This window comes from Trachurus trachurus, assembly GCF_905171665.1.
Source record: "Trachurus trachurus genome assembly, chromosome: 10".
Taxonomy (NCBI): Eukaryota; Metazoa; Chordata; class Actinopteri; order Carangiformes; family Carangidae; genus Trachurus; species Trachurus trachurus.
Genome location: NC_139894.1, coordinates 18,223,842 through 18,250,267, shown reverse-complemented (window position 1 = coordinate 18,250,267; position 26,426 = coordinate 18,223,842). Strand labels below are relative to the sequence as shown.

Sequence of the window (26,426 nt, the reverse complement as noted above, 5' to 3'; positions counted from 1 at the left end):
TGTACTGTACTATCAACTACCTTTACAGTCCCTAATCATGGCTTTGGTTTACAAAGATAACATTTGGCAGAGGCATAAGCTGACACTCAGGATGGCAGCAAAGGCACAGAAAGGAAACAAAGCACAGAGTCTCGATCATCCACAGTGTGATAGATGAACACGTGTAGAAAAGAATGCACCCTAGAAGGAGGGAAAAGTCGTCTAATGCTCAAAACCTAAAGCTGTCTCACTGAAATTGACCTACTGAAAAATGAAAACCTATACATTACAACTGATTTCTAAAATCTACATGACACTACTGCTGTGTGCAGAACAAACATGTACAGAACAGATACATTTTGTTGTCACTTTGGAAGAAATGTACACTTTTCTGTTTTCATGTGCGGCTGGCTACAACAAGGGGATCAACAGCTGCAGCTACATCTGTCTTTTCACTGCAACTTCATAACATCACAACAGACAAATCAACAAGTTCAACTGCAGCCATTGACTCCTCAGCCATTGGTTCATATTCTGTAATATACTGTACACACCAATATATAGTAAAGCAAGCAGAATATATAATAAAATAAAAGACACACCTCAGTTTCTATTTACAAAATACAATTTTGCTGGAGGTTTGTTTGCTTCAAATCGATACATGACAAAAAAAGCAAAAGCAGACAACACAGTAAATCATATGATCAGCACACTACAAAATAACATACAGAAACAAACGCTTCCCTTTTGAATGCTACTGCAGCTAAAGTATAAAAAATACACTTAAATACATATTTTATACACACACTAGTTCATTTCTGTGCATAAAGCAGTACAAAGTGTTTAACAACACTGACACACACTGTGGGTCAGAATTTAAAAAAAAATCAGTCATATTTTTCCTTGTGAAATTTCCTTTAAAAAATGTTTTTCTATGTATAAAAACTCCAGAAACGCAAAGGCTGAATCAGCATTACGCCGCAACAGGTATAAGTACACAAGGAGAAAATCCTGCACTGATTAAATCTGTTCATTTGGGATGTTGTTTGACATTTAAGGGATTCATATTTACTAATTTAAAAAAGAAAACATATGATGGACAGACATAGGAGTCGGTTGCAGAGAGACAGTACAAGACAAGGAAACAGAGGAGGTAGATATGTGTCTCTACAACCAGCCTATCTGTGTGTGTGTGTGTGTGTGTGTGTGTGTGTGAATGACAGTGAAAATAGCCCCCAAAACCTTCTCTATCTGTACCAAAGCTTTGGTGTTCAGACGTTCACATGCTTTTAATAGTGTATTGATATATGTTTATAGCTTTAAACGAGGGGATCAGAGTGGAAACAAATACTTAATATTTGCCCCGTTAGCAAAACTTGTGGTACGATAACGAACTATCGAGTGAAATGCTGCTAATGTCACTAAGCTGTTCTTTGGTGTTAGCGAGGATGGGGATGGTTGTCAGAGGGCTGTGAAAACTACACAACAGTGTTTCAAGTACCGTGACGTATGCAGTCTGACACAGAGAGGCACGTGTGTCGTGCGGCTGTGCGTGTTCATGTGAGTGAAATCTATGGCTTTAACAACATCACGCTAATTTGGTTCGTTGATCTAAACCAAAAAAAATAAATAGACAGAAACAAGTGATGATGACACATCTTCTCCTGGGGGAGGGTGGGGGGAGGGCGAGGGTCCTGTTTACTCTGTGATATGGTTTGTGGTGAGCAAAATTTGCACCAGCAATGAAAAAAAACTAAAGCCATATCAAGATATACATAGTTTGACATGGACTTTGTTTTTGTATTGCTTGCGGATGCTCCTTTTGAAGGCACATACAAAAATAAATCCTACAATTTCCCCCAACTCTCGGTTCCTGCGGCGCTGTCTAAGCCTCCACAGCAGCGACGCCGTTGCTGTGGGGCTTGTGCCCGTTGGCCTCGGCGTGGTTGAGCGCCTGCATCTCCTGCTCGCCGGCCCGCTTGTCTCTGGCGTCCTTTTCCCTTTGCAGGCGTGAGCGGTGGTAGAGCAGGTAACCCGGCAACAGGAAACCACTGAGTGAGAAGATGAGCAGGCCTAGGTTGATCTGCAGGACGGAGGAGGAGGAAAAGTATGAGTCAGAGTTTACTTTCTCTGTGTGAGGTGTGTGTATGTGCAGAAATAAAGGCAGGGCAAGGCATCTTTATTTATATAGCGCATTTCATACCAAGGCAACTCAATGTGCTTTACATAAAGACAAAACATTTAAAAAAAAGAAAAGAAACATAAAACACAGCATAAAACAACATAAAAACAAAAAACACAGAGTTAAAAACAGGAGCAAAGAAGAATAAAAAAAAAGTAAAATAAAAGAAAATAGAAAATATTAAAAGTGGGTCCTCACATAGTAGGGGTCTCCGTTCAGTGGGCCGACCATGGCGATGAAGAGCGGCTGCTGCAGCAGGGCCACCACGGCGCTGATCATGGACTGGAGGCCGGTCAGGGTGCCGAAGTGGTTCGACGGGTAGCTGTGGGACAGATACTGGAAAGTTACCAAGAGTCCCAACCAACACTTCTCAGCTTGTTATTCATCAAAGGTTACTTCTCACAGATTGTATTATAATTCAATTAATGCAGATACTTTATGTCTGCTGTATATAGCTGTTTACATATGAGATAATGGATGTACTTGTCGACATACAGTATACTGGAAATGACATACAGAGGCCTTGTTAAAAGTATTTTGCAGTAATATAGCTGCCTGGTTTGGCAACCTGAAGGTGCAGCAAAAAGAAGCTTTCCTCTATAGTAAATATTGCTGGGAAGCTGGTCGGGAAGCAACAACGTCAACTCGGTGAGCTGTTCAGGAGTTGTCAGGATGGCCAGACAGATATCTGAGGATGTTACACATCCGTTAAACCCAGAGTTCGAACTGCTCCCATCCGGCTGAAGATTCCCAGGATGAGCCGGGAAGTTTTTAAGAAATCCTTTATTCCACAGGCCATACAAGCTCTGAATATGTTATGATTGTTGCACCTGGCAACCCCCTTAGAGGGCTGTTGTATCTGCTGTTGTTGTTGTCTATGCCTGTTTTGCACAACATTTCAGTTTGTTTCTTGTTTCTATGTCTTTTATGTGTATGATGTGGAGTGCTTTGATTGTTTTATGCTTTGCTGTCTTGGAGAGGCCGAAGACAAATTTCCACTACGGTGGACAATAAAGTCTTTCTATTCTATTCTATTCTCCAAGAAACAACAGTTAGAAATTACACGTGTAATATTATATAGCCTAACAATGTTCTGCATGGTTCAAGATCAGATGAATACTGATTTGAAACAGTCAGAGAAAGACTTTGCAGAAATTGTTAGAGTGGCTGTTGAACACACATAAAACATCCCCTGGTCCTGTCACCACATCTGGTTGCTTTTATCACACTGTAAACTGCTGCTTTATGTTCTGTGATAATATGGTGCTGTGGAACGACTCTAAATGGGCCAGAAAAGAGTCTGCTGTCTCCTCTCCAGGTCTTAAATATTGTAAAGGTGTTTGGCTGAATGTCTAATTAATGAAGTGGAAACTAAAAGCACTTTTCTTACTCTGTTTTTCTACATTGTTATAAGCACATTCACTCATAGCACCACCAGGACAGCTGCTTTGTGGTTTAAATGGGAAACTTTTCACCCCTAAGATAATGTATCCAGTTTCCTCTTAAATGTAATGGTGTGTTTCAGAGCTTCAGCTTTGGTGTGTGTTTGATGAAGCAGCAGCAGTGCAGCACTCACACAGCAGCGTAGAGGCCTCCGCAGCAGGAGTGGATGAAGCCTCGCACCATAGTGTGGAGAATGAAGGTCAAAATCTAAAGAGAAAATAAGAAAAGTTTAATATATGTGAGAGTTGTGACCATTTATTTCTTGTTCCCTTGCTGCTATAATGCGTGTTCAGGTGTGTGTGTGTGTGTGCTACCTGTAGAGGCAGGTTGTCTATGAGGCAGCAGCAGCCGAAGGCGAGCAGCAGCAGGTTGGTGAGGACGAAGGCTCTCATGGCATTGGTCACTTTCTGGATCTTACGGTCTCTCCCACCGGGCTTCCTGATGGGGCACAGACAGAGAGACGTTAACATGAAAAGCGATGGGCCATGTTAACATTTGAGTTCACCACATGGAAAGACCATGACCAGGTCCACTGACTGTGACCCATCTGCCCCCGGCGGCCTTGTTCAGTCACATATTACATGAAAGCAAAGTTTGCTTCTGGAAGGTGACCTTTGTCCATTATATTTTTCCCTATAATTAATGGGGAAAAAACAGCAAAAACAACTTTATTTTTACACAACTAAGTCTGAATGTACCTCTGCTCTTTGCCTGTGGGGACAACCTTTTCGTCGTCACACTCCTTCATCCTCCAGTCCATGATGTATCCAATCAGAGGACACGTGACCAGACACAGCAGCTGCAGCGTGCCGAAGATGGAGGAGTAGAAACTCACTGAAGGAGCGAGGAAGTAGGAAGAAGAAGAAGAAGAAGAAGAAGAATCGTAAAGATACATCCAATAAGTTATGTTAAGCACCTAAGTCTGAAGTCACGTTATTACACCACTCACCTTTTTCTTTTGCCTCAATCACCAGCTCATCAGAAGCTGAAACACAAACAAAAAGTCAGTGATGCTTACAAGTTTCATAACAACATGCAATAAATAAAAAAACAGTCTTCATCCGTGAAGGTCGGACACTGTGAGGGTGGGACACTCACGATGCTCTTTGCCGTGCGTGACCATGAACTCCAGCATTTTGTTCATCGCGCCCATGAAGAAGATGATCCTCAACTGCGTCATCCCCATGGTAACCAAACTCCACAAGAAGATGGGAGAGAAGACGGAGCGGCGGAAAGGGACGGTATCTAAGGACGGAAGGATAGTTCTGTTTTGTATGTTTGTTTTTACATGAGGGCTGATTATCAGGATTGATTCTTTTTTCTCATTAGGGATTAACCATTCAAATCATATGGGGCATGCAGATGATCCTAAATGTAGAAAACAAATGAAGACTTTCTCTTGTAATTTACTCCTTTTGAGCGTTTTCAAAAACTACAAAACAATATAAGGAGAAAGAATAATTTGGTTTGACTCAGTGACACTTTGTTGGCATACGTGACCTGTGGTTAGGAACACAGAAAAAAAAAACTTTGGGAACTGCCAGAAGCAAATATTTGCCGTGTGTGTTTGTTGACTCACTGGGTGCAGCGTCATGACCATTAGGAAGCTTCTCAGTGGAGTGTCGGACGGCTCCGTTTTTCTGCCTCAAGCTCTCCTCCAGCGTCTTCGCGTCCGTTGAGGGCGGCTCTTTCACAGTGGTGAGGATCTTACTGTTGTACACACACAAACACACAAACACAATAAGTCTGGAGGCTCAGGATGAGGATCCTGATGAATATTTCTCTGCGTTAGTGTCACTGAAAGTCGGACCGGCTCCACACTGACCTGTAGTCCACCTCGTCGGGTGTTGGGAAGCCTTCTTTAGGCCAGTTGAGGAAGCAGTTAAAGAAGACGGACCCAGCGAGACCCGACCACACCCACATGATCACCTGGAAGGACACGCCTGCGTCGTAGATCAGCTGTGAAGACGAAGAACAGGGTGACAATGAGCATTATTATGTTTTTGTAAATAGCAGATGGTTTTTTAAGATGTTGACTTGGACTTGTGGGCAACAGCAGAAGCTGTAAACGCAACACTGACCTATTATCACCTTGTAAAGTTTTTACGTGAATGTGTCAGAAAACAGTTGATTGTTTACACGTTCAGCGGACACAGAGCAGCACTAAACCCTGAGGGAAATATCTGGCTCTTAAACCGCTACTTGCTCCATTACGTTCACCAGATGTGTTCCTGATCAGGTAGTGAACAGCAAACAGGGTTGATGAGTGGGCATCAATCACAGATCATCCTCTGTCACATTAGATTATGGTAATTTGATAAAAAAAAAAAAAAAAAGATTTAGCACATCTTTCAGGTTTGACTATAGAGTGACTGATATGGTGAATGATACATCAACCTCTAGATCCCACTTTTTAACTCCAGTTTCTCTCAGACTTGAACACGATTATTTTGAAATGTCAACACAAGATCACAAAATTGTTTTATTAATAAAATAAAAATGATAAAATCTTACTTTTCCAAGCTCTCCTATGTAAAAAGAAGTTCAACTATGGTTTTGGATTTTACCCAAACACTGACCAAAAGGCACCATACATTACATGCCTGTATGGTTTATTAGAGAATAACATGTAGATGGTCACAGTTATTTTGTTAATGTAATCTTTGTAAGTTACCTTGACCCCGGGGAAGGTGACAGCAGAGGAGGCGTAGGAGCCGATCATCAGAGACATGACGGTGGAGCTCAGAGCACCAAACATGTTGGGGAGCTGCAAGGACAGAGGAGAGGAGACATAAGAAACACATGATATAAATAGACACAGCATGTGGAATTCATCACTGATACAACAGGTTCAGTTTGACCTGACCGATGTGAAATCGATTAAGCCTCTGTGCTGTGAACATGTGTGGTGGAGGTGCGGTGTGTTACTTTGGCCAGCAGAGGGCAGCCAGCTGCTTTGTGTCAGCAGGATGAACCAGACTCAGAGAGTTGAGCTGCTCCTACCTACAGAGTCTGCACTCAGTAACACCTTCATCTCCCTGCACAGCAGACTCATTAAAAAAATATTAGTTTCCATGTCATGGGAAACAAGAAACAAAGTCATGGCCCAGTTTGGGCCTTGACCCCATTGTTCAAACACAGACTAAGCTATACTTAGACACACATTCATGGTCTTTATTCTTGCAATTTCAACAGATTCTTTGAATTAGGATTAAAAATGTCGAAGCCGATCTATAGCCACTGCTTGATGAACTTCCCTTGGCTCTTTGGACCCAGCGTGGGGGCACGCATGACACACGGCGGAGGGGACAAGTTAGCGGGCACCAGGCACTAACACATCATACATTAGGTCGACCTATTTACAGTAGTAAGTAGCTTAGTGAACATAACAATGACCTATTGTGCTGGCAGCACACTCAGTGTCCTTTGATTAGAGTTTTAAATGGGTCAATCATGATTAAAGAATCACATGTGTGGGATTTTAGGCGTGTTGCATGACAAGCTCGCTATTCTCTTTCAACATTAACCGTGGTTGTCCAAACTTCTGCTGGCGTCACCTAATCTTTCCGCTGGGTCAGAGTTCACCAGCAAGTGTCTGTGTCCCTTTAGTGCACTTTTTACACGGTTACACAGCGCTCTCTGAGGCCCAACCAAGTGACGTCAAGTCAGGGTTGGAAAATGGTTAATATGCTGAGTCAAAAAAAAAACTTGGAATGACAAAATATATAATTTTGAGTACACCTGGTCCATGGGGAGAATAATGACTGAAGGGCGGAGAAATTGACTTCCATGTCAGAATATGATCAAATATTACTGACATAACATCAACTCAAAGAGTTTACATGGCTAACTTGTTAAGCAGCAGCACCTGTTAACTATTCACTCTGTTTTAGCTCTGTTTTGGGTCTCCACCATCTCCTGAGGGAAATATCTGGGTCTCTAGCTGCTAACTGCTCTACTGATGCACTTCACCAGCAAATCAAAAACTAAAACCCTCCAAAAAAATGTAAAACAGTTTGTTAAAGGTTGATATAAAGGTCTGTAGAGTGGCATTGGACGTCAGTTCAAGGTGATATGGGTCTATTTCCCTGAGTGACCCCATACACATGGCAGCTTTAAGTAACGCTGATATCACAGTAGCTGTTTCTAATCATCATGATGTTTATCGCTTTGGCTTCTCAAGACTGAATTACCCCACATGAGCACATCTAGAGCTGCTTATGGCCGCTGAGTCCAACAAGAAAATGTAGGTGAACATTTACATGGAAGGTGTGGGGAGAGGGTTTTAAAAAAGGAGGTGATAGGGGCCGTGGTGATGCCAGACGCCCCTGAAGGTCACTGTGAGTGACACAACAATGAGGTTGACAGGCAAACAGGAAAAAAGAAGCTTTCCTGTGGATGTTTGAGAGAGCCCCACTGTCTGTGTGAGAGGAGAAAAACATCTTAGAGAACACCCGTCCTCATTCAGCGCTTCTGAGAACTGAAATACTTCACGGCCCGTCTGTGGCCACGAGATGTGCAACGCCGGACTCTCTTGGACTGCGGAGGTCTGAGGAATGCAGGCGAGAGGGCCCTCTGAGCACACAGGGGAGAGTTTAGCATCTCTCGCTTGAGTTAAAGCAAAGATATTCCTGCGGTGCGAGATGTCAGCTAACCGATGTTTGCTCTCTGAGGTGTACGAGCTGCAACCTGAGTCCCTGTCTGGGAGGATTGTGTGCACGGTAGAGGGCAAGAGTGTGAAATGTGTGTGCATGTGGCAGAGGCACGTGTGATTTCCTGTCACTGCATCCTGTGCAGTTCTTCAGAAGTATACAATACATATTTTCACACAGGGGCCCTTGCAGCAAATGTGTCCTGCGTGCTAAGAGTGCCAGGAGGAGGAGAAACACGTGACCACATGAGGGTCAACTGGTTTCAAGAAGTCACACACAGATGGAGCCTTGGCCGTCCACTTGTCCCGACTAATCAGTCCAGGCTCTACTCGTGCTGTGCTCACTCACTTGGGTGTAGTGAGTCTTTGGCACCGAGTTTAATTAAGCCCTCAACTGCTGAGAGAGCGGGCCAAATAGTAGCTTAATGAGCAGAGAGATTTTGATGCAGCTTTGAGAGGTAGATTGAAGGAGAGGAAATTGAATAGAATGGGATGGGAAAGGAAGGAGAGAGGTATATGGAAGATAAGGAAGGACAGAAAGGATGAGTAGGAGAGAGACAGTGGGAGTAAGTTTTTTTTTTGGGCGGTGGGGATTTGACTGATCTCTCCAAGCCACAGCTGCAGCTCCCTCTCTCTCTCTCTGAGGAGCTCCCAGCAGGAAACCACAGCTGATTAGCACCGGCTTCTCCTCTCCACCTCAGCTCTCCGGCTCCCTTTGTCACTGAACATCAAACCCTTTACTCCTCACAGCGTTGGCACAGCACTCTTGTCCAGCTGCAGTCAACTTACATAACTCAAAAAAAGTGGCCACATGTAAAGACGTTGGTTCAACTGCCCTTCAAGGAGGGTGTAGATCTCAGTCTATGGCCGCTGCTGCTTTTGAGGTTTCCTTGTATTTGACCCTAAGCATGTTTCTAAGAATCAACCCCCCGTGTAACCCTCTAATGTCTTTTTATGTGTTGAGCAATTTTTAAAAGCAGCTCTGCCTCTGACCCTGAAGGCAGCACGTGGAAGAGTGACAGCTCTACGAGGAACAGGCGGAAGCACTTGTCTCACTATGATGTGAACAGACAGGCCCCTGCACTGAGCCAATGCTGTTGAAGGGCAACCGCCGCCTGATAGGGTACAAATTCAAGGAGAGCGGCTTTATTCCTCTTCAATGGTGATAGGTGACACACAAGTTAATGTCACGAGTGATTCTCCTCTATATTATGCAACCATGCCCTTGTATGAACCTCAGAACGCAATGGGTGTGTTCACACAGGTTAATGAGGCTAGAGATCAGCCCAAACTAATGATTTGAAGAAATAGTTGAGTAATGAGATTTGGACATTTTTCAAAGCTTATGCTTTTTTTTTTTTTTTTTTGGCCAATCAGTTTTAAATTGTACAAGGGAAGAGATGCAGCCACAATGAGCTGCAGAGCACATACCTCAACCCTAAGTTAACCAACATCCTTTATAGAACTGTTCCTGTTACATTTACACTGTGCAAACTTGAACCTGCAACATAGTCTTTAAAGATGGCTGCATTATCTCTTTTGTCTTATCTCTCCACTCTACTGTTTAAATTTACATTATCTTTTTACTCCCATATAAACAAACCAAATACGTGCACAGACACACCTACAAACCAGGTACACTACCAGCTGTTATCATCCAGACTGATACGTAACCATATTCATTTACATACTGAACCCACTGAAACAGCCGCGTCTCTCTGTTATTTAATGCACCTTATGAGTAGTTTACCCGTTCACACTCTGCTACCTATTTATGTTAACATAGAACTATTTTTAAAATAGAAAACATATTGAGATAAATTTCTCCACTAAGGTCATATAAACACTTGAATCTGGTTTAATTAAACAACTGTTGACAAAAAGCAAACACCTACATTGGAGTTATCTTACACACATTCTTTGATGTAGATGACAATCCGATTGTGCAGATTTAATGTAAGTTTTTGTTGACTTGTCTTGTCTTTTTCATGTTGTGATTTCAGATGTATGTTTAAATGTACTGGTTTTAAATGTGGACCCCAGGAAGACTAGCGGTGCTCTAGAGCGTAGCTAATGGGGATCCGAACAAATAAAACAAAAAAAACCTACATCCTGAACTCCTCTAATCAGTGACTACACATTTACAAGTTGTTTAAACAGGGTGTTTGGCTCGGATGAACTGGTTCTGTATGACTCCAGTTGTCATTCTTCTTAAAGTTAAACCCATAATCCTCTGACCTCTATGATTTATATGCTCCTCATGAGGATGTATCATCATTTCCAGGCACGTACAGAGACCTCTGGGGGGACAGGTGCTCAAATATATACATATATATATATATATATATATATATATATATATATATATATATATATATATATATATATAAAATTACAGTTGGAATTTAGTAGACCTAGTAGTAAGAGATATACAAAAACATACAGAAACAAGAAGCCTGACATACTTTTTTCCCTTGCGGTTAGCTGGCGTCTATAACTTATAGGCTGCAGGTGGATGACAGTCACACACACACAGGATGTTCACTTCGTCACGTTACCATACACCTGATAATGTTCACTCATACCAGCACTCCCATTTTGCAGCGAAAATGCAATTAGCATCATTTTTGTATTTTTATAATGTTTGACGACGTGTGCTGCTGCCCTCTTGGCCAGGTCACCCTTGAAAATGAGATCTCGATCTCAACGGGTCTTTTTACCTGGTTAAATAAAGGCTAAATAAAATTTTCGTGCAGTTTGTCTATTGGGTTTTCAGCCGTGACCGTCTCTCGCAGCGGCAGGGTCACGTCTAGGTGGATCATGTGACCAAGGGTAGCCTGGTCATTTCATTTATCTAAATTATTATTTGTTAAATAGTTAAGGGCCACAGGCAGGCTTTCATGCACAAACACGCAAAAAAGGGGGTGCAGCAGCAAAAGGGCACTTTGGGCATCAAGGGGCAAAGAGGCAGGTGCTGTAGCACCCACCGCTCCCCCTTCTGCACGAGCCTGATCATTTCTCTGCCAGTTTTATGCCCTTGTTTGCAGCATGACTTCATGTATTAGTAGTATACACAGTAAATGTGCACACAACACTAATGCAAATAACATCTGTACAGTGAGGGCACTGGGACATGATTTCTCATAGTGTTCAAATGGGCCTTGAATTAAAATTTCCTCACCTCAACAAATAATATATTATTTTCTTATTGTATATTAACTGTAAACATCAACTGTATCAAATTTTATGGCAGACCCTACGTTATGTCCCTTCGTTAACTGACTATACAAGGACACATGTTCTTTCCATATAACTCATAATAACATTTATACTTGTTTTATAATCCAATTTGAGCTGAAGCACATGGTTTAAATCAGGACATGATGTGTGTGTGTGCGTAAGACTCTCTATCTTCGTGCCCAGGCGTCATTTGCTCTTCAGAACAACAACAACAACAACAACAACAACAACAGTGTGGAGGTCAGACAGTGTGGTACACCCAATCCAAACTGGACAGAGAGTGAGGGAGGGGGACACAGATGTCACACAAGGACAAAAAGGAGGTGTGTTTGTGTGTGTGTGTGTGTGTGTGTGTGTGTTTGTGTGTGTGTGTGTGTGTGTGTGTGTGTGTGTGTGTGTGTGTGTGTGTGTGTGTGTGTGTGTGTGTGTGTGTGTGTGTTATATTCATTAAAATATTGTGTGTTAGTGTAGTGACACAATACAAAAGAGTGCAGTGTGAGATACCAAAGCTTTAATTACTGGTAATTGTTCCTAAAATCATATGAATCTATGTATATACTTGTGTATTAATTGCACTCCATAAGGTTTATGAGTCAGCATCAATAAAGATACAAATTTAGGGGGAAATATTGTAAAATACAGTCTAATAAAAAGATGCTCAAAATTGAAAACCTAAAATCCATCAAATATTTTGATTTTTTTTTTTTTGCATAAAGTTTAATCTGTATTTGGCAACTTGTGTGTACTAAATTTACAATACAGGGGCGTTCCAGTGACTCTTTGCTGCACATTATCCCCGTCTCTCTCTCTCTTGTTTTTGAACAACTTTTCGACCATGTGAGTAATTTATTTTTATTTTAGCTTTCAGTGAGCTATATGCACTGTGCTAATGAATATCTATTCAACCGGAGTAAGTCCACTATAAGACACACAGAAACACACTTGTCTTCTAACAGTCGGCTCACAGAGGAGAGGGTCATATGTCCATACTCAGCTTGGGCCTTCATTATCAAAACATCTGTTTCATGTTCGTCTCCCTGTGTGTACATAAGCATGCACACACATTTGTACATCCACACGTGTCATGTGGAGTTGAAACGGCTCTGTAGTGATTTTCTGCTGACTGCTGGGCAGAACAAAGAAACAGGAGAGCAGGGAGACGGGGGAGACAAGAAGAGAAAAAAAGAGAAAGGAGGACAGAAGTGAGGGAGCAGAGAAAAGACGAGACTCAGTGTGGCCTTGAGTGTTTTGAACAGAGGTGAGTGGGCTGAGCTTCGGGGAGGGTGTGTGGTTAACCGCAGGCCGTCATTGGTGGGAACACAAATGGGAGACTTTCCATCTGGGACAAGTCATGTGCAGCTCTGAGAGAAACGCTGTTAATACGCACATGCACATATCCAAACAAACACACTCACACATACGCACACAGTGTAGCAGCAACACACAGCGCAACCTAAATACTTCCCAGGACACAGGAGGCAGCGGCAACAATAAAACACTTGATAATATTGGCACCAGCTGACACATCACACGCAAAAGCACATGCCTGATGTGAAGGTAAATAAACACAGCTCCCAGTCACAACACGCACTGTTTCATCAGCTGAGACAAATAGAGGACCCGGCCACGCTGAGACTCTCAGCTACCTACTCCTTTGTACCAAAAACACAGTCTCACATCAGCACGTCCTCCCAGTATCACTTATGTAACCATGTTTGCAGTTTGCAGCTCTATTGGACATATTGTACACTGCAGGAAATACATATATTGTATGATTTGAATTGTATGAATTTTCTCTTTGTTTTATTTCTTCACCTTCTTGGAGCCAATCCTATCTTTAACGACTGGTCTGTTCACATTACAGTAAATATTACATTTTGTCCTCAGTGTCCTCATCCGATTTAGACGGCTTTACATACACTATAAATAAGAGCCTTATCAAGTTAACTTTACTGTAATATGTCACATACTGTGCATGTGTGAAAGCTCTCATTGTGAAATTCAATCTAATCCAATTTGTGGTTTGTATTTAGATCAACAGACAGCCAGAGGTGAGTTATCGTTTTTCTTTTTTTTTCTCAGATCCAATCAATGATCTATCAAAACCAGGAGAAACCAGGGGCTGCCTTTCCCTGACCTTTTCCTTGGGAAACAACTGAACTGGGTCTGTTAGGAGCCAAAGCCTACCAGTCCTACTTTAAGAGGGACAAGAGGTGTATTTGTCCACAGACGTCTGAGTGTAAACTCATCACAATGTCCACCTGTAAAACACTGATGATAAGTGAGTGATGTGTCTCACCGTTAGGGAGGTGAAGGTCAGGCAGATGCCTCCAAAGCCGTTTAGAGACAGAGCCAAGAAGATGAGCGCTGACAGAACTGCAGAGCAACAGAGAAACACATGAGAAGAGTTCAACGTTTGACAGACAATATCTCCACCACAAGTCAAGTTCTCCGTTTTTATTCACTGATGACACTTGAGGATGAGACAGGAAGTTGGTTGTGACAAAGTGGCAAAAGAAATATCCTTATGTCCACCAGTTACTTTTTCATTCTTACTGCAGCCACATCTCTAAGTTAATTCTTTTAAACTCCTATGGGCAATTAGGACAATATAAATATTATAATAATTTATAATATAAATAATAATGCGGAAGAAGCAGCTGGTGGACGAGCTCAATAATTAAAAGGATTAAAATATTGCATTTACAAGAGGGTGTTATTATCTAAAATTGAAGTCACACCTTTTTTCTGAAAGTACAAGTACGTGACTGCCATGGCTGTGAGAGGCGATGCCATTCAGTAGGCAGAAGGGTGAATGTGAACAATGTGCCGACAGTGTTGCGTCTGCCCTCTATACATTTTTGCACACCTGCGCAAGTGCACCTGGTGCAACAGCTCAACTGTCTGTGTCGAAAAGCAGCGACACAGACCACAATGTCCTAAAATTAGCTTTTAGCAGTTCTTCTGAGAGAGTATTCATACTTTAATGTAGTCATGTCATGTGTTATACATTTGAATATACGTAGTACACATATATACGTGTTAACATAATAGAGCAACATTTGAAAAATGTCAGTGTACGTCTGACAGATCACCAGGAAATTCCAGCCTGGGATTTAAAAGAAGCCGCAGATGTGCGTTGTTACGTGTGGGAAGAGCATTGTGTCTGAGCTGTGTACAGTGTGTTATATAATATAAAGTAACGTAAAGCACAGTATGTTAAAATGGAGAATGTTGTTCTTCTGGCTTTGCAATCTGAAAGTAAATCATGACCTCAGGTGGAGGACATCCACCTGTCAGTCAACATTCAAACCAACCAAAGCTTCTCGCAGTGTGTGATACTGACAACATTTGTTCAGAAACATATCTTTGTCACAGCTTACATTTCTTACGTCACACTGTGCAGTTGATTTAATTGATATGGAGCGTTACGTGTTGGTGCTTATGTTTATGTTTGCTCTCACCTTCAGGGTTGTAGGCAGACCCAGCCATCATAACACAGGACATCCCGAAACAAAAGCTGCAACGAGACATTGAGGACATTTTAAACCCTTGCTGACTTGTATTATAACATTATTATAGTGAGCTGAAAGTCACACATTTACAGTTTGTGTGTGAATAAACAATTGCAGCACAGAAACTCCTGCAGGGCCGTGATGGAAACAACTGATATGCAAATGAGCCCAGAAAACTGTGAGTGTGTGTGAGAGCAGCACAGGTGCATGCATGTGTGATTACTCACATCCCTGCCCATTGTCACAGCTTGTAAGAACGTAGAATTGTGTTGACATTTCCACACCCAGAGGAATTCACTACTATACGCTCAGTAGTGCCACACCTCCGCTCAGTAAGTCTCTCCTCCTACTCTGGGAATGTGATCGGTCAGCTTTTTTCCCCCCTTAAATACTGTATATCCTGTGGTTGACTTTTGAGTCACACAGCTTTCATTCCTCATTCTCAGCGTAGCATTAATAATTAAGTTGTTAATTACGTTTAGACAAGTCAACACAACACAATTTAATCTGTATCGAAGAAAAAAAGGTTTATGTGTCTGTGAACGTTGTATGTTGTAATGTTGTACTGAACATTCAACATTAAAACATGTCAGCCACGCTAAAATGCAAATTTCCCTACACATTTGACACATCTGTGACGATGCCGACGAGGCTTACCTGCCCACCAGGCGTAAAGGTCGGGGCCCAAACTTGTCCATCAGGATCCCGAGTGGCAGGGTGGTGGCGCTGAGCAGGAAGGAGCCGATGGTGAAGCCCAGATTGAGCATCTCCTCCTGGTCCACGCAGCTGAACCAGACCTCCGCCTCGCCGTCAGAGGAGTTCCCCGAAGATACAACTATGGAGTCATTCTCTGTAGAAACGAGTGGTAAGAATGTGTAAAGAGAAAGTCCAGTCAGTGCAGGTGTCAACAGGACCTCAACAATGGATTAGGAGCTCAATCTGGTGCAAAGTGAAGATGATTAGGAAAATAACCAACAGAAAAGAGACATTTCATTGTTGCTGTTCATTTTACCCTTTACACATTTGAAAAGAGCTTACATTGATTTGAGTCAAATGCCAAACAGGATAAAGACTCTGCCTTAATAATGATGCATGTTATTCCACTCCCCTTATACATGATACGGACTGTGTATGGACAAATACATTAACAGTTTGTTATCCATTGGTGTAGCATTATCAGTGTTTCCTACTTGAGGAATTGAATTTGGTTCATTTCCTGTTGCAGATTTCTGTTACATGTTATCAATTAAAATCAGGTTTAAGATGTTCATTAAACTAGGCGAATTGAAGATGCACGAGATGATAAAGCAAAGTTGAGTATGATTTTTGATCGCTGTGGTCTTTGTGTCTTGACATGCACAAACAGCAGATACAAATTCATCGATGCTGATTTTACCTGTGCACAGGTGGGAGTAGAAGCCCTCCCTCTTCAGCATGATGAGCAGGGAGCCCCAGCCAAGCAGGACGGCAGAACACAGCAGGTTTTCAATAACCGCCGTCACTGCCATCCACCAGCGCCTCCTGTAGGCCTGGAGGAGAGAGGGCGACATCGCTGCTGCTCTGTGAAGGAGAGGGGGGGCAGAGAGAGGGTCAGAAAGAGGTGAATTACCAGGATAAACATCTATGAAATAAACAGCCAAACAAATATTCTCATGCCAAATGAATCCAAATAGTTGCCTCTTAGATTTGAAGATTTTTTGCTTCGCTCTGTTCTACTTCTTCTGTTGGTAACACGTTCATATTATTCATCTTCCAATCAGAGAGGAACGTGTTAAAGGTTGCCAATGTTGCCTATTATATCTATTGATTCCACTAAACAGAAAAGTGTGATATTTCATCACAAGGATAGAAGTAAAAAACAGCACGCATGCACATCCTCGTTGCCCAATGTTGGGTGGGTGCTGGACCAAAAGACGTAATATAAAGATAAAGAAAAGTCCGCAACACCAAAGGAGCTCCAATGCAATTTATTAAAGCTACGTCACGTTTCGAGCACCAACGGCTCTTCCTCAGATGTTAGACTGGTTTACTGTAATAGCTCCTTTGGTGTTGCAGACTTTTCTTTACCTTTATATTTCATCACAGGGACACATCACCTTTTCCTCTCAACCTAGAGACAATGCACATGTGACAAGTCATTGTTCTGTAAATTGTTTCCTAAAGCCCAGTTGGGTACCTGACACCTCAGCAGCTCACACACTGTGCTGTCAGCAGAGCAGCTCTCTGCTTTTGTTTTGGAAATAGGGTTTGCATTTTACGATAGGACAACATTTCCTTCTGAAAGCAGCACAGAGATGAATTGACGGGTCTTTAAACAGCATGAAAACGCAGTTAAGTGCTGGGGTTTATCTGTCTAGGTCAAGTAAGGTAAGAGGTGATTCCGGCTTTATGTAAACATCACACAAATAAAACGGGAAACTGATGACATGACTCATCAAATAAACTCAGGTTAGTCATGAGTCATGACCACCTCAAAGGTACACAACTCAGGCACAGACACACACAGGACATGTCACAGTCATTTTAACCTGATATGAGTAACCAACAGTCATGGCCACCCTATGGTGATCTCTCTCTCTCTCTCTCTCTCTCTCTCTCTCTCTCTCTCTCACACACACACACACACACATACACATCTGGCAACAAAACAGAAAAGACCCCAAAATGAACCAGCTTTTCCATTCAGCGTTGAGCCAGAGGAGAAGGAAGGAGCAGAGGGCGGAAAAATCGCAGCCACTGGCGGTGGAGGTCTCCAATAGGAAACACTTTCAGTAGTTCCTAATGAGGGCATCTCCTGTGCGTGTGTGTGTGCGTGTGTCGGGGTGTGTGTTGGTGTGTATGCATGTGACTGGAGACAGAGACAGGATCTAATGGGGACAGATTTGTCTCTGTGTGTGCCCATGAGTCTTCGTATGTGCTCAGGAGCCGTGCGTGTAATGCGATTATCTACGGCCCAGTGAACCGGCTTTGTGCCGAGAAGAAAGTCTGAAAAGGGGGATTTCTTTGTAATTGACACCCCACAAAGAAAAACCCACTGAGTGCGCACTCACACAAAAAAAATGAGGTAACAGAGTGAGAGGGTGCTCATTGACCCTTCTCTGTGAATGTATAACACACCAATTAACCCGTTAATTAAGAACACACACTTAACGGTGCACAGAGTACAATGTGTACAAAAGTACACAGAGTCAAGGGGGTTTGGATATGGGTGTCTCTCATCAGAGGTGACAGTAAAAACTTGACAGGAAAACGAGGGCAGCAACCAGGCCTACTGACTGTTTCTGAATCAGATAATCTGCCAGTTATTTTCTCCATTAATTATTTAACCTATGACACATCAGTGAATAGTCAAATAAAATGGCCGTCACAACAAGCTTCAGCAAGTCCCCGAAGATGACTTGGTTGAATGTCTTGTTTTGTCAGTCCTAAGGGCCAAATCTTCAATTTAATGCAAGTGAAAACAGATGATTTAAACTATCATCTCAACAGTCATGCAATTGTTTTATTTTACTCTCAATCATCTAACAATTAGATTTACATTTAGGCTACTCATTTGACAGACGCTTCTACTAAAACAACTAATAAGTACTCTTCAGTAGAGAACGAGACCTTGAGTGAGTGCAGGGAGATCAGGGGACAGGTGCACCAAAGTGATAAGAAAGCACGAGTTATGGCAATATCAGACTCTTAAAGTATAAGAGTTCAAGATAGATGGGTGCAGACCCAGAACTGACTCTCAAGGTGTCATTGGTGATTTAGACTAAGATGGTGACGTAGACTTTTTCAACTTGCTATCAACTAAATCTAACTATTAGCTCTAATAAACACTAATGAAGTAAAAAGAAAAGAAAAGAAAAAGCCATGTAGATTTTAATCTGCTCTTTACACCCAGGTGTTAATCTAGGTTTTTAGGCTGAATGCCAACTTCTGCCCGTGGTCGTCTGAGCTTCATTAATCCTGTCTACACTTTCAGAACCAACACACTCAAAGACACGGGGTCTTGTGACTCTGTTTAACATATGAGCCTCAGTATGTAGTGTGCATACTCTAAAAATCATGAAGTATTTCTTCATGAGCGGATGCAGCAGAGTGGACAGACAGAGCAGCATTTCAGACTCAACTGGACACAGTCCATTAAAGACCTAAGTATAGAGGCTGCTGTCACATGGATTGGATTTTCCCAGTGTCGCGGTCGCACCATGAGCATCAACACACAATAAATGCTTCACATTGCATCCAGGCTCATGACGGACATTGCCCAGGAGAACACAATGTTGTAAATACAACTGGGAGTCTGTCACGAAAACAGAGTGCGTGTCTGTAAGAAAGGCCGCGGTATCGGTTGCTCGTCTTGTGCTCATATGACCACGTGGACTGATGCAAGACACACTAGTGTTGCAAATCCAACACAACAGCAGCCTGGCCCGATGCCACCACCTCCACCTTTGCTTGTTGTTGTTGCCACACATTCTTGTGTTGCTTGGAAACCTCTTATGGACAGTGGACTGACAACTATTAACTACAGGTTGTGGTTAACACAGTCAGGAGTGTCCTGGTGCTGCGAGTGAGCGCGGGAAAGTCAACCCACCACAACAACGACCTGCAAACAAGCCAAAACATGACACCTTTAAAGTTGGCAGGCAGCTGTGATCCACTGAAGGATCACTGCTAAGTGTGTGTGCGTGTGTGCGTGTGTGTGCAGTAAGGAGAGCAGGTGAAGTCTGCTTTGGGAAGAAAACCATATAAGGAGGCTGTTTCCTGAAATACCTGAATGATGCAATAATTAAAAGTGTTTAGTGTTCAAGACCATGGATAAGTCTTGTGCTCATCATTAGGCTATGACATTTGGATCAGTGTTATCCAAACAAACCGTCCCAGCTCACACTTGAGGATGGTTATAGGCCTACATGTTTAATTCATCACGTGTCTTGTTCTCTTTCAAGTCTAGCTGCTGCTGCTCCCATCCAACCATCTTTTTTTTCTCTGGCGTTGATGTTTCTGACCTTGACCAGCCGTGTTTACCGACCTCTGCGGGACACAAAGGGCCGCAGGGCAAACTCTTTATTCTCACAGGTTTCCAAGAAAATAAACTACGCGCCCTAGGAGCCTCTGCTCCCCGAGGAGTCCAGAAAACGCAACCCGCCCCGGAGCCGCCCGGCCGGCCAGCAGCTGTCCCTCTCTCCCCGCGGCGAGCATGACCTCAGCCCCCGGCCGGCCGGGTCCGGTTACCGGCTGGAAGAGGCCCATTCACGTGCCGTGCGAAATGTCGGAATTCACCCCATTCCCCCTCTCAGTGATGCCTGCTCAGAGGGGACAATAAGGGCTGAGGAGATGAGGCTGCTCGATAAGCTTATTGGTGGTAAAATTGCTGATTGATAGCCTACTGTACATTTGAGAAGCAAAGAAAGCTGAAACTACAACAACAGAAAATTAATCCACATAAGCCTCTTTGATGATTGATTGACCTTTTAACATCATTTCTTACATAGGCCTACATGAATATGAATATTTGCTTTACTAGTGTTTTATAGTGAATTGCAGATGAAAATATTTGAAAAACTCTACTTTGAGGCCAATAAATTAGGATGAAATAAAACATTTCTGACTCAGTAGCTACCAGCTCCTCAGGATCTGCTGCATAGCCTACTGGGAATTTGGATGAATGGATGGATGAATGAACGAATGAATGAATAATGAATAATGAATAATGAATGAATGAATGAATGAATGAATGAATGAATGAATGAATGAATGAATTGGTCAGACAAAATTAACCAGGTGATTGCCCCCTGATCTACTTCACAGACTGACATGAACCAACTAATCAATATGACATATTGACAGGTAAACTAGCCTACAACTTTAGGCTAATCCGTGAATCTGTCATTGTGGTGGTTCTAGTCTCAATTGCACAGTTTCTCGTGCAAAGAAAATCCACTTAACCGCGTTTGCAAACTTTTTTAATATATAGATATTAGCCTATTGTTAGGCTATCGGTCTTGAAATCAGCCTTTAACGGTTTTGGAGCATCTAACTTTAACGGGTGCACGTGAAGGCGCCATTCGCATGTTATCTTCCTGATGGTTGCCCGCCTGCGTCCGGCTCAAAATGACTTAAAAAAAAAAGAAAAGAAAAAAGAAACAAGCGACAGAAAAGGGTGTTTGAAATAAAGTTAAATGTTATATGCGTAGTTGTGTCTGTAGACGACCACAGACCCCGTTAGTCAGTTCACAGCAGCAGCAGCAGCAGTTTACTATTTAGTCGTCGAGAAGATTAGCTAAGAAAATACAGTAAAAGCCGCATTCATACTTCCTACAAAGCCTCGACATCCACTCGCTGCTAAATACCGACACTTCCTACTCTTCGTGACACTTTCATACCTTTTCTAATACAAACAACACACACACACATCCGCGTACACACACATACTGTACATAGAAACACACACACATCGCATACACAAGGAGCCATTTGTGGAGTTTGAGTCTGACTTTTTGTTGATAAAGTTGTGTTGTTTCATCCATGAGACGAGATGCCACGTGTGACTATGAGCAGCCGGTCAGCCTCATGCCGCCAATAGCTACACACACTTTATTACAGTTAATACTACACTTATTAACACAGCAGCAGCAACACAGTGGAGATTTAAGGTGGAAATGCTCATTTACTTACTTCAGTTGTTCTCAGAGAGGAGAAATGCTGGAAATGTGTCTTTTTTTAACAGCTTTTGTTGCTCACTAAGTGAAAGTCAGATTATTAAAAAAAAAAAAAAAAAGGATCTACTCTCACAGCTGATTTCTGTTTGGCTTGATTAATAAACAGCGTGAGCCTCAAGCCCCTGAATTAAATCTCTTCCTCTCTGCTTCCTTTCTTCCTTGTGGCGCTCTCGTGGTAGTTTCCTGAGAGGCTCCACACTTCTTTTCTCTCTCTGGTTTCATTACACACTCCCCTTCTCCTCCTAATTTGACTTCCCTCTCTCTCTGGCCAAGGGGTGGAGAGAGAAGTCACCACCCTCCATTCATGCTGTGCAGAGGGACAAATGTCTTTACTCCACTCACTTCAATGCAAATGTCTCACTCAATGCCTACAGCTGTGAACTATTAGGAGCTCCTAAGACAAAAATGTGGCGAATTCAAATGAGCTATGCATCAAAAATTAAGGTTTAGCCAGACATAAGGCATGATTGCTCATTGTTAAATAGATGTTGAGCTATAAAAACTAAAATTAGACAGTATAGGCGCAGATTTGCAGTACTTTATAGCCTACCTCACACTTCCCTGACAGTTACAGGGTACGTATGTTAATGGACATTTGTTTACACACCTACAGAAGGAAAACTGAGGCTAAAGTCTCTGCTCCCTGTGTAAATAACACTCAGAAGCTACTAAGCAGGAAAAACACACATTTCAGTTCACCAAAGCAAATTAGTTCAGTGACGCATCCAATTGAGCAATAACACAACAAGATGTTTAAAATACCCTGCTACTTTTACCACTAGTTTCATAATTTTACGTTTAATCGAGAGTGTAGTCTTTATTACACAACATATAAAGGTCTCAACCATTATTGACACTCAAAGACATGGCAATGTCTTGTAATCTTTTGTATTTAGGTGTAAACTAAATTAACAAGTGAATATGTTTTTGTTATATTTTCCAGTTTATTTATGACCTTGAGCCAACAGATTTAAAGTTTTCAATGTTCAACGTGTTTACATGTAAAACTAAAAGGTGCTGTGAGGAGTTTACCTGTACAACAACAAACAGGGTCTCTGTTTACATTCAGTATTTCTCTTCCCAGCAAACTGTCTATATCCTTGAGGCCTAACAACTAAACTTTCCAGTAAACCAGTTTTCTTAACATCCATGTTAACTTGCTAAACAGTCCTTTATTTATTGTGTTATTTATTCATAAGTTATTCATTTGCCTCTTGCATTATTTTCATGTTATCTGTTAAAGTACCAGTAGCCTACCACAAAAAGTTGTTTATAATTACTATTACTATTATTAAACCACTGGTGGGGATGAGTTATTCCTTAAATAAATAACAATAATATCAATAACAATTAACTCTTAAGATTTGATTGAGCTAATAATTCTGACAGAATGTGAAGGGATTTCTAGAGACGGTAGGTTATTAGCCTACTGCATGTGAATGTATTGGAAAGACAAACGTGTCCAAGGCTAAAATGAAATGAACACACTCTTGTTAAATAAGAAGGCCTCAGCTGAAATCAGAATATACATATACACTGTAAAATAAAATGCCATGTTGGTGCCTTTCCAAGCTGTGGGTCTCTGCTGCATTTAGGCCTTCAGATTTATTGGGGTATCACAGGAGGTCTCTGGCCCCCAAGAGGTAAAGGTTGGGAACCTTTGGCCCCCGAACGACACTTCAAACACGTAGATCCTGCTAATTTAAGACACAAATGAGGCCTATTGGTAATAAATCTTAAAATATCTGAGAGTGCAAATTATATTCTTCAAAGAGGAGGAGTGGCGTGGATCATCAGCTTATATCAGCTTAATTTTTCCTGTATGTGTAGAACATTCAGCCTCCATCTCTTTTGCTTCCTTGGATCCACAACTGAGCACTAATAATTCTCAACTAATTCAGGTTTCCATACAAAAGCATTAGTCCTTCATGCTCTGTACTCACACCACAAAAGAAAAATCTGCTCCCTGCTGGGCTCACCGGGGAAGTGTCCAGCTTTCCATTTCAAGCCTATAGCAATTTGCCATAGTTTATGCTGCATATTCGCAGCTACACGCTTGGTCCGGAAAACATTTGTTCCAGCTGCAGGGGCAAATCAGGAAACTATGGGCCCCAATTTCTTAATAAAATAATCCTCTTGGAATTTGTGTGAGCTCCCTCCAGCTGTGGGCACCTGGAAATGTGACCTTTAACCTCACCTGCAAACCGCAGTGACCATGTTAACAAGTCCAAGTTGGGTCAGTTTAAACTCAGGTTGACCATAACATAATGTACTTTCCTCACAGTGGGGTAACCTACTGAAATATGTAGCTGAGCGACTGTGCAGAGAAAGACCAAGGCCTGACTTGATTCTGCAGAAACAGCCAGAAGCAGGGGGAGTTCATAAACTAGTGAAAAATAAAAATAAAATGGTGGATTCTTTTTGGAATAAGCTGTATCCAAAATACTAAACAATGTTTGAGCCATTGCAATGAATTAATGCATTTAACTAACTAACTAAGGCTCAAAGCAGCTTCAGGTCAGTATTCAACAAGTGCAACATTTTCTCCTGAAATAACACGACTGCACTAACTGGCTTCAAAACAAACCCCTCAGAAATATATAGGTCATGTTTCAGACGCTATGTCCACGTTTCCGTGATTTAGTTCGACAGTCATTTCTCAGGCCTCACTGTGATGTGTATATTGGATTATAATGTGTGCACGTTGTTGCTGTGGTGTAACTCCCCTACAAGTATAAGCGCCAAGACTAAGTTCTCTAAAATCAGAATCGAAGGCATTTTGTGAGGATTGTGAATCCTTCTCTTTAAAAAAAAAAAAAAAAATACAGATGTATATAGATTTTTTTTCTTTTTCTTTTTCTTTTTTTTTCGCTTTCATATCGGTCCAGTTTTCATCTTTCTGCAACATTTGTTTAAAGGTTTGTATTTTCAAAAATGGTCAGGAATATTTGTGAAGGTCTGATTTCTCTGTATTAACTGTCTGTGGACATGCAGGTCAAATATGGTGAGTTATGACCATTATCTATTATGAAACTGTGGACACCACCTCATTTGTAGAATCCAAAGTTTTCAATATTTTCAATTCTGGGTCTTTATCATCCAGATAAACTACTTTTGCAGTAAAATATTTTTATACAACCATCCATTTCATAAAATAGACATATTAAACATTATGACAAAACATAGTTTTGAAATATGTAAGGACGCACGTTTTATATTTGCACTTGTCACTTCAAATCAAATCAATATATGAATGAACGAATTAATGAATGAATTAATGAATTAATGAATAGTGGGGTAACATCTGCGGACCAGGGTGAGATCAAGTCCATAGCTCAGTCTATTTCTTCTGAGCAACTGAGCCTCGGAGGGACGAGTTGAACAGGGCCACAGACAGGAATGACTCCCTGTGGCCCTGTTCAACTCTGCAGTGCGTCATAACTGGATTTTTTTACATTTTAAATTTGGCAGTGCATCAAAAATTCCCACTGTTTCAACTTTTTCTATATGGAGTCAGACGCTTATTATAGTTCTCATCAAACTGAGCTGAGGAAAGGAAACATCTAAGGATAGAAACTGTTCCATAGCTGTCTGGACTCTTGATGGACTGCTCCACCTGGAGGACAAGCTGCAGTACTGATGAGGGATTCAGGCAACAGCTACAGGAAAGGATAAAATATTAAACAGAGCGGTCAGTGAACATGTGTTTACCATGCACACATATCCAGTTTCATGCAGGTCCCTGATCTCCTAAAAGCCAAAGGACTACATCACTCTAAATGCACCTTTTATTTTCATGAAATCTTCTTGTCTTATTCAAGAAGTTGGGCTTTCATTTGAATTACTTAAGAGAGAATCACATAATAACTTTGAATTATTAATATTATCAAAGCTCCCAGTAAGAATATCATATAGTGATGTTATCGTGATTATGGTTCTTTTTTTTAGACATATCACAGAGAGGTCAAAGTTTAGGTCAACTTCAAAACAGCACCTGAGTGGATGCAGTATGTCTCTGGAGGACGTTTCAGTCGGTCCACAGTCTGCCTGCTCACTGTACATCCCCCTTTCCCCAAAGCAAAACTGCACTTTTAATGATGTGCAGCATGTACACAATTAGTTAATGAGTGACACATCTGGAATAAACACAAGGAAATCAGGCAAAGGAAAAATGTATTAATGAGGTCTTTTCATGCAGCTAGAAGTCATTAACATGATCACAGTCTCAAGACGTTAGTGTGACCAACTGCTACAAATTACAGCCATCGTTGCTGCTTTCTGTGCATCTCATTCAGCTGACAGTGCACAGTAAAGTGAGGTATCAAAGCCAGTCATTTGAGGAAGTGTGCAGGGACACATTTAGTACACACTCTTTGATTCTTCTCCACAGATGTGTCAACACCAGAGATTGAAGAAATTGTTTTATCACCACGAGCGACGGGCAAACTTGGACAAACAGAGCAGCGTCTGGTGAGTTAAATGAGGACATCTGACTTCCACGATACGGCAGGAGCAAGTTTAGACTGATTCATGGGTGAAGTATATAAACCAGGCACAGACGGATCACATTCAGAAAGAAGTTCAGAGACTCTTGAATGGACGACAAAGGGAGCCTTGCGAAATATTCCAATTAACTGACTTTTAGGTGACCAATGTCAAGAGCATTGCAATTCACTATTAAAATAAATAAATGTTCAAAT

At 41.7% G+C, this 26,426-nt stretch overlaps 1 protein-coding gene across 1 annotated transcript; it reads right to left on the bottom strand.

The window, feature by feature from the left end:
- Positions 1 to 988: 988 nt before the first annotated feature.
- Positions 989 to 21,762, bottom strand: slc43a1a (solute carrier family 43 member 1a). Its single transcript, XM_083980823.1, has 15 exons — positions 21,683 to 21,762; positions 16,407 to 16,570; positions 15,668 to 15,860; positions 14,960 to 15,015; positions 13,795 to 13,871; positions 6,279 to 6,371; positions 5,430 to 5,563; positions 5,184 to 5,314; positions 4,703 to 4,849; positions 4,554 to 4,589; positions 4,303 to 4,438; positions 3,919 to 4,042; positions 3,738 to 3,811; positions 2,360 to 2,483; positions 989 to 2,062 (listed from the first exon to the last, which is right to left on the bottom strand). The coding sequence occupies exons 2-15, from the start codon at positions 16,558 to 16,560 to the stop codon at positions 1,865 to 1,867; spliced, it is 1,677 nt and encodes a 558-aa protein (XP_083836949.1). The 5' UTR covers positions 16,561 to 16,570; positions 21,683 to 21,762; the 3' UTR covers positions 989 to 1,864.
- Between the last annotated feature and the right edge of the window lie 4,664 nt (positions 21,763 to 26,426).

Coding starts and splice junctions, on each gene's coding strand:
- slc43a1a (XM_083980823.1), bottom strand. CDS start 16,560: ATGTCGCCCTCTCTCCTCCAGGCCTACAGGAGGCGCTGGTGGATGGCA. Junction 6,372..13,794: donor TGACCTTCACCTCCCTAACG/GTGAGACACATC, acceptor CTGTCCTTGCAG/CTCCCCAACATGTTTGGTGC. Junction 4,439..4,553: donor GATTGAGGCAAAAGAAAAAG/GTGAGTGGTGTA, acceptor TCGCTCCTTCAG/TGAGTTTCTACTCCTCCATC.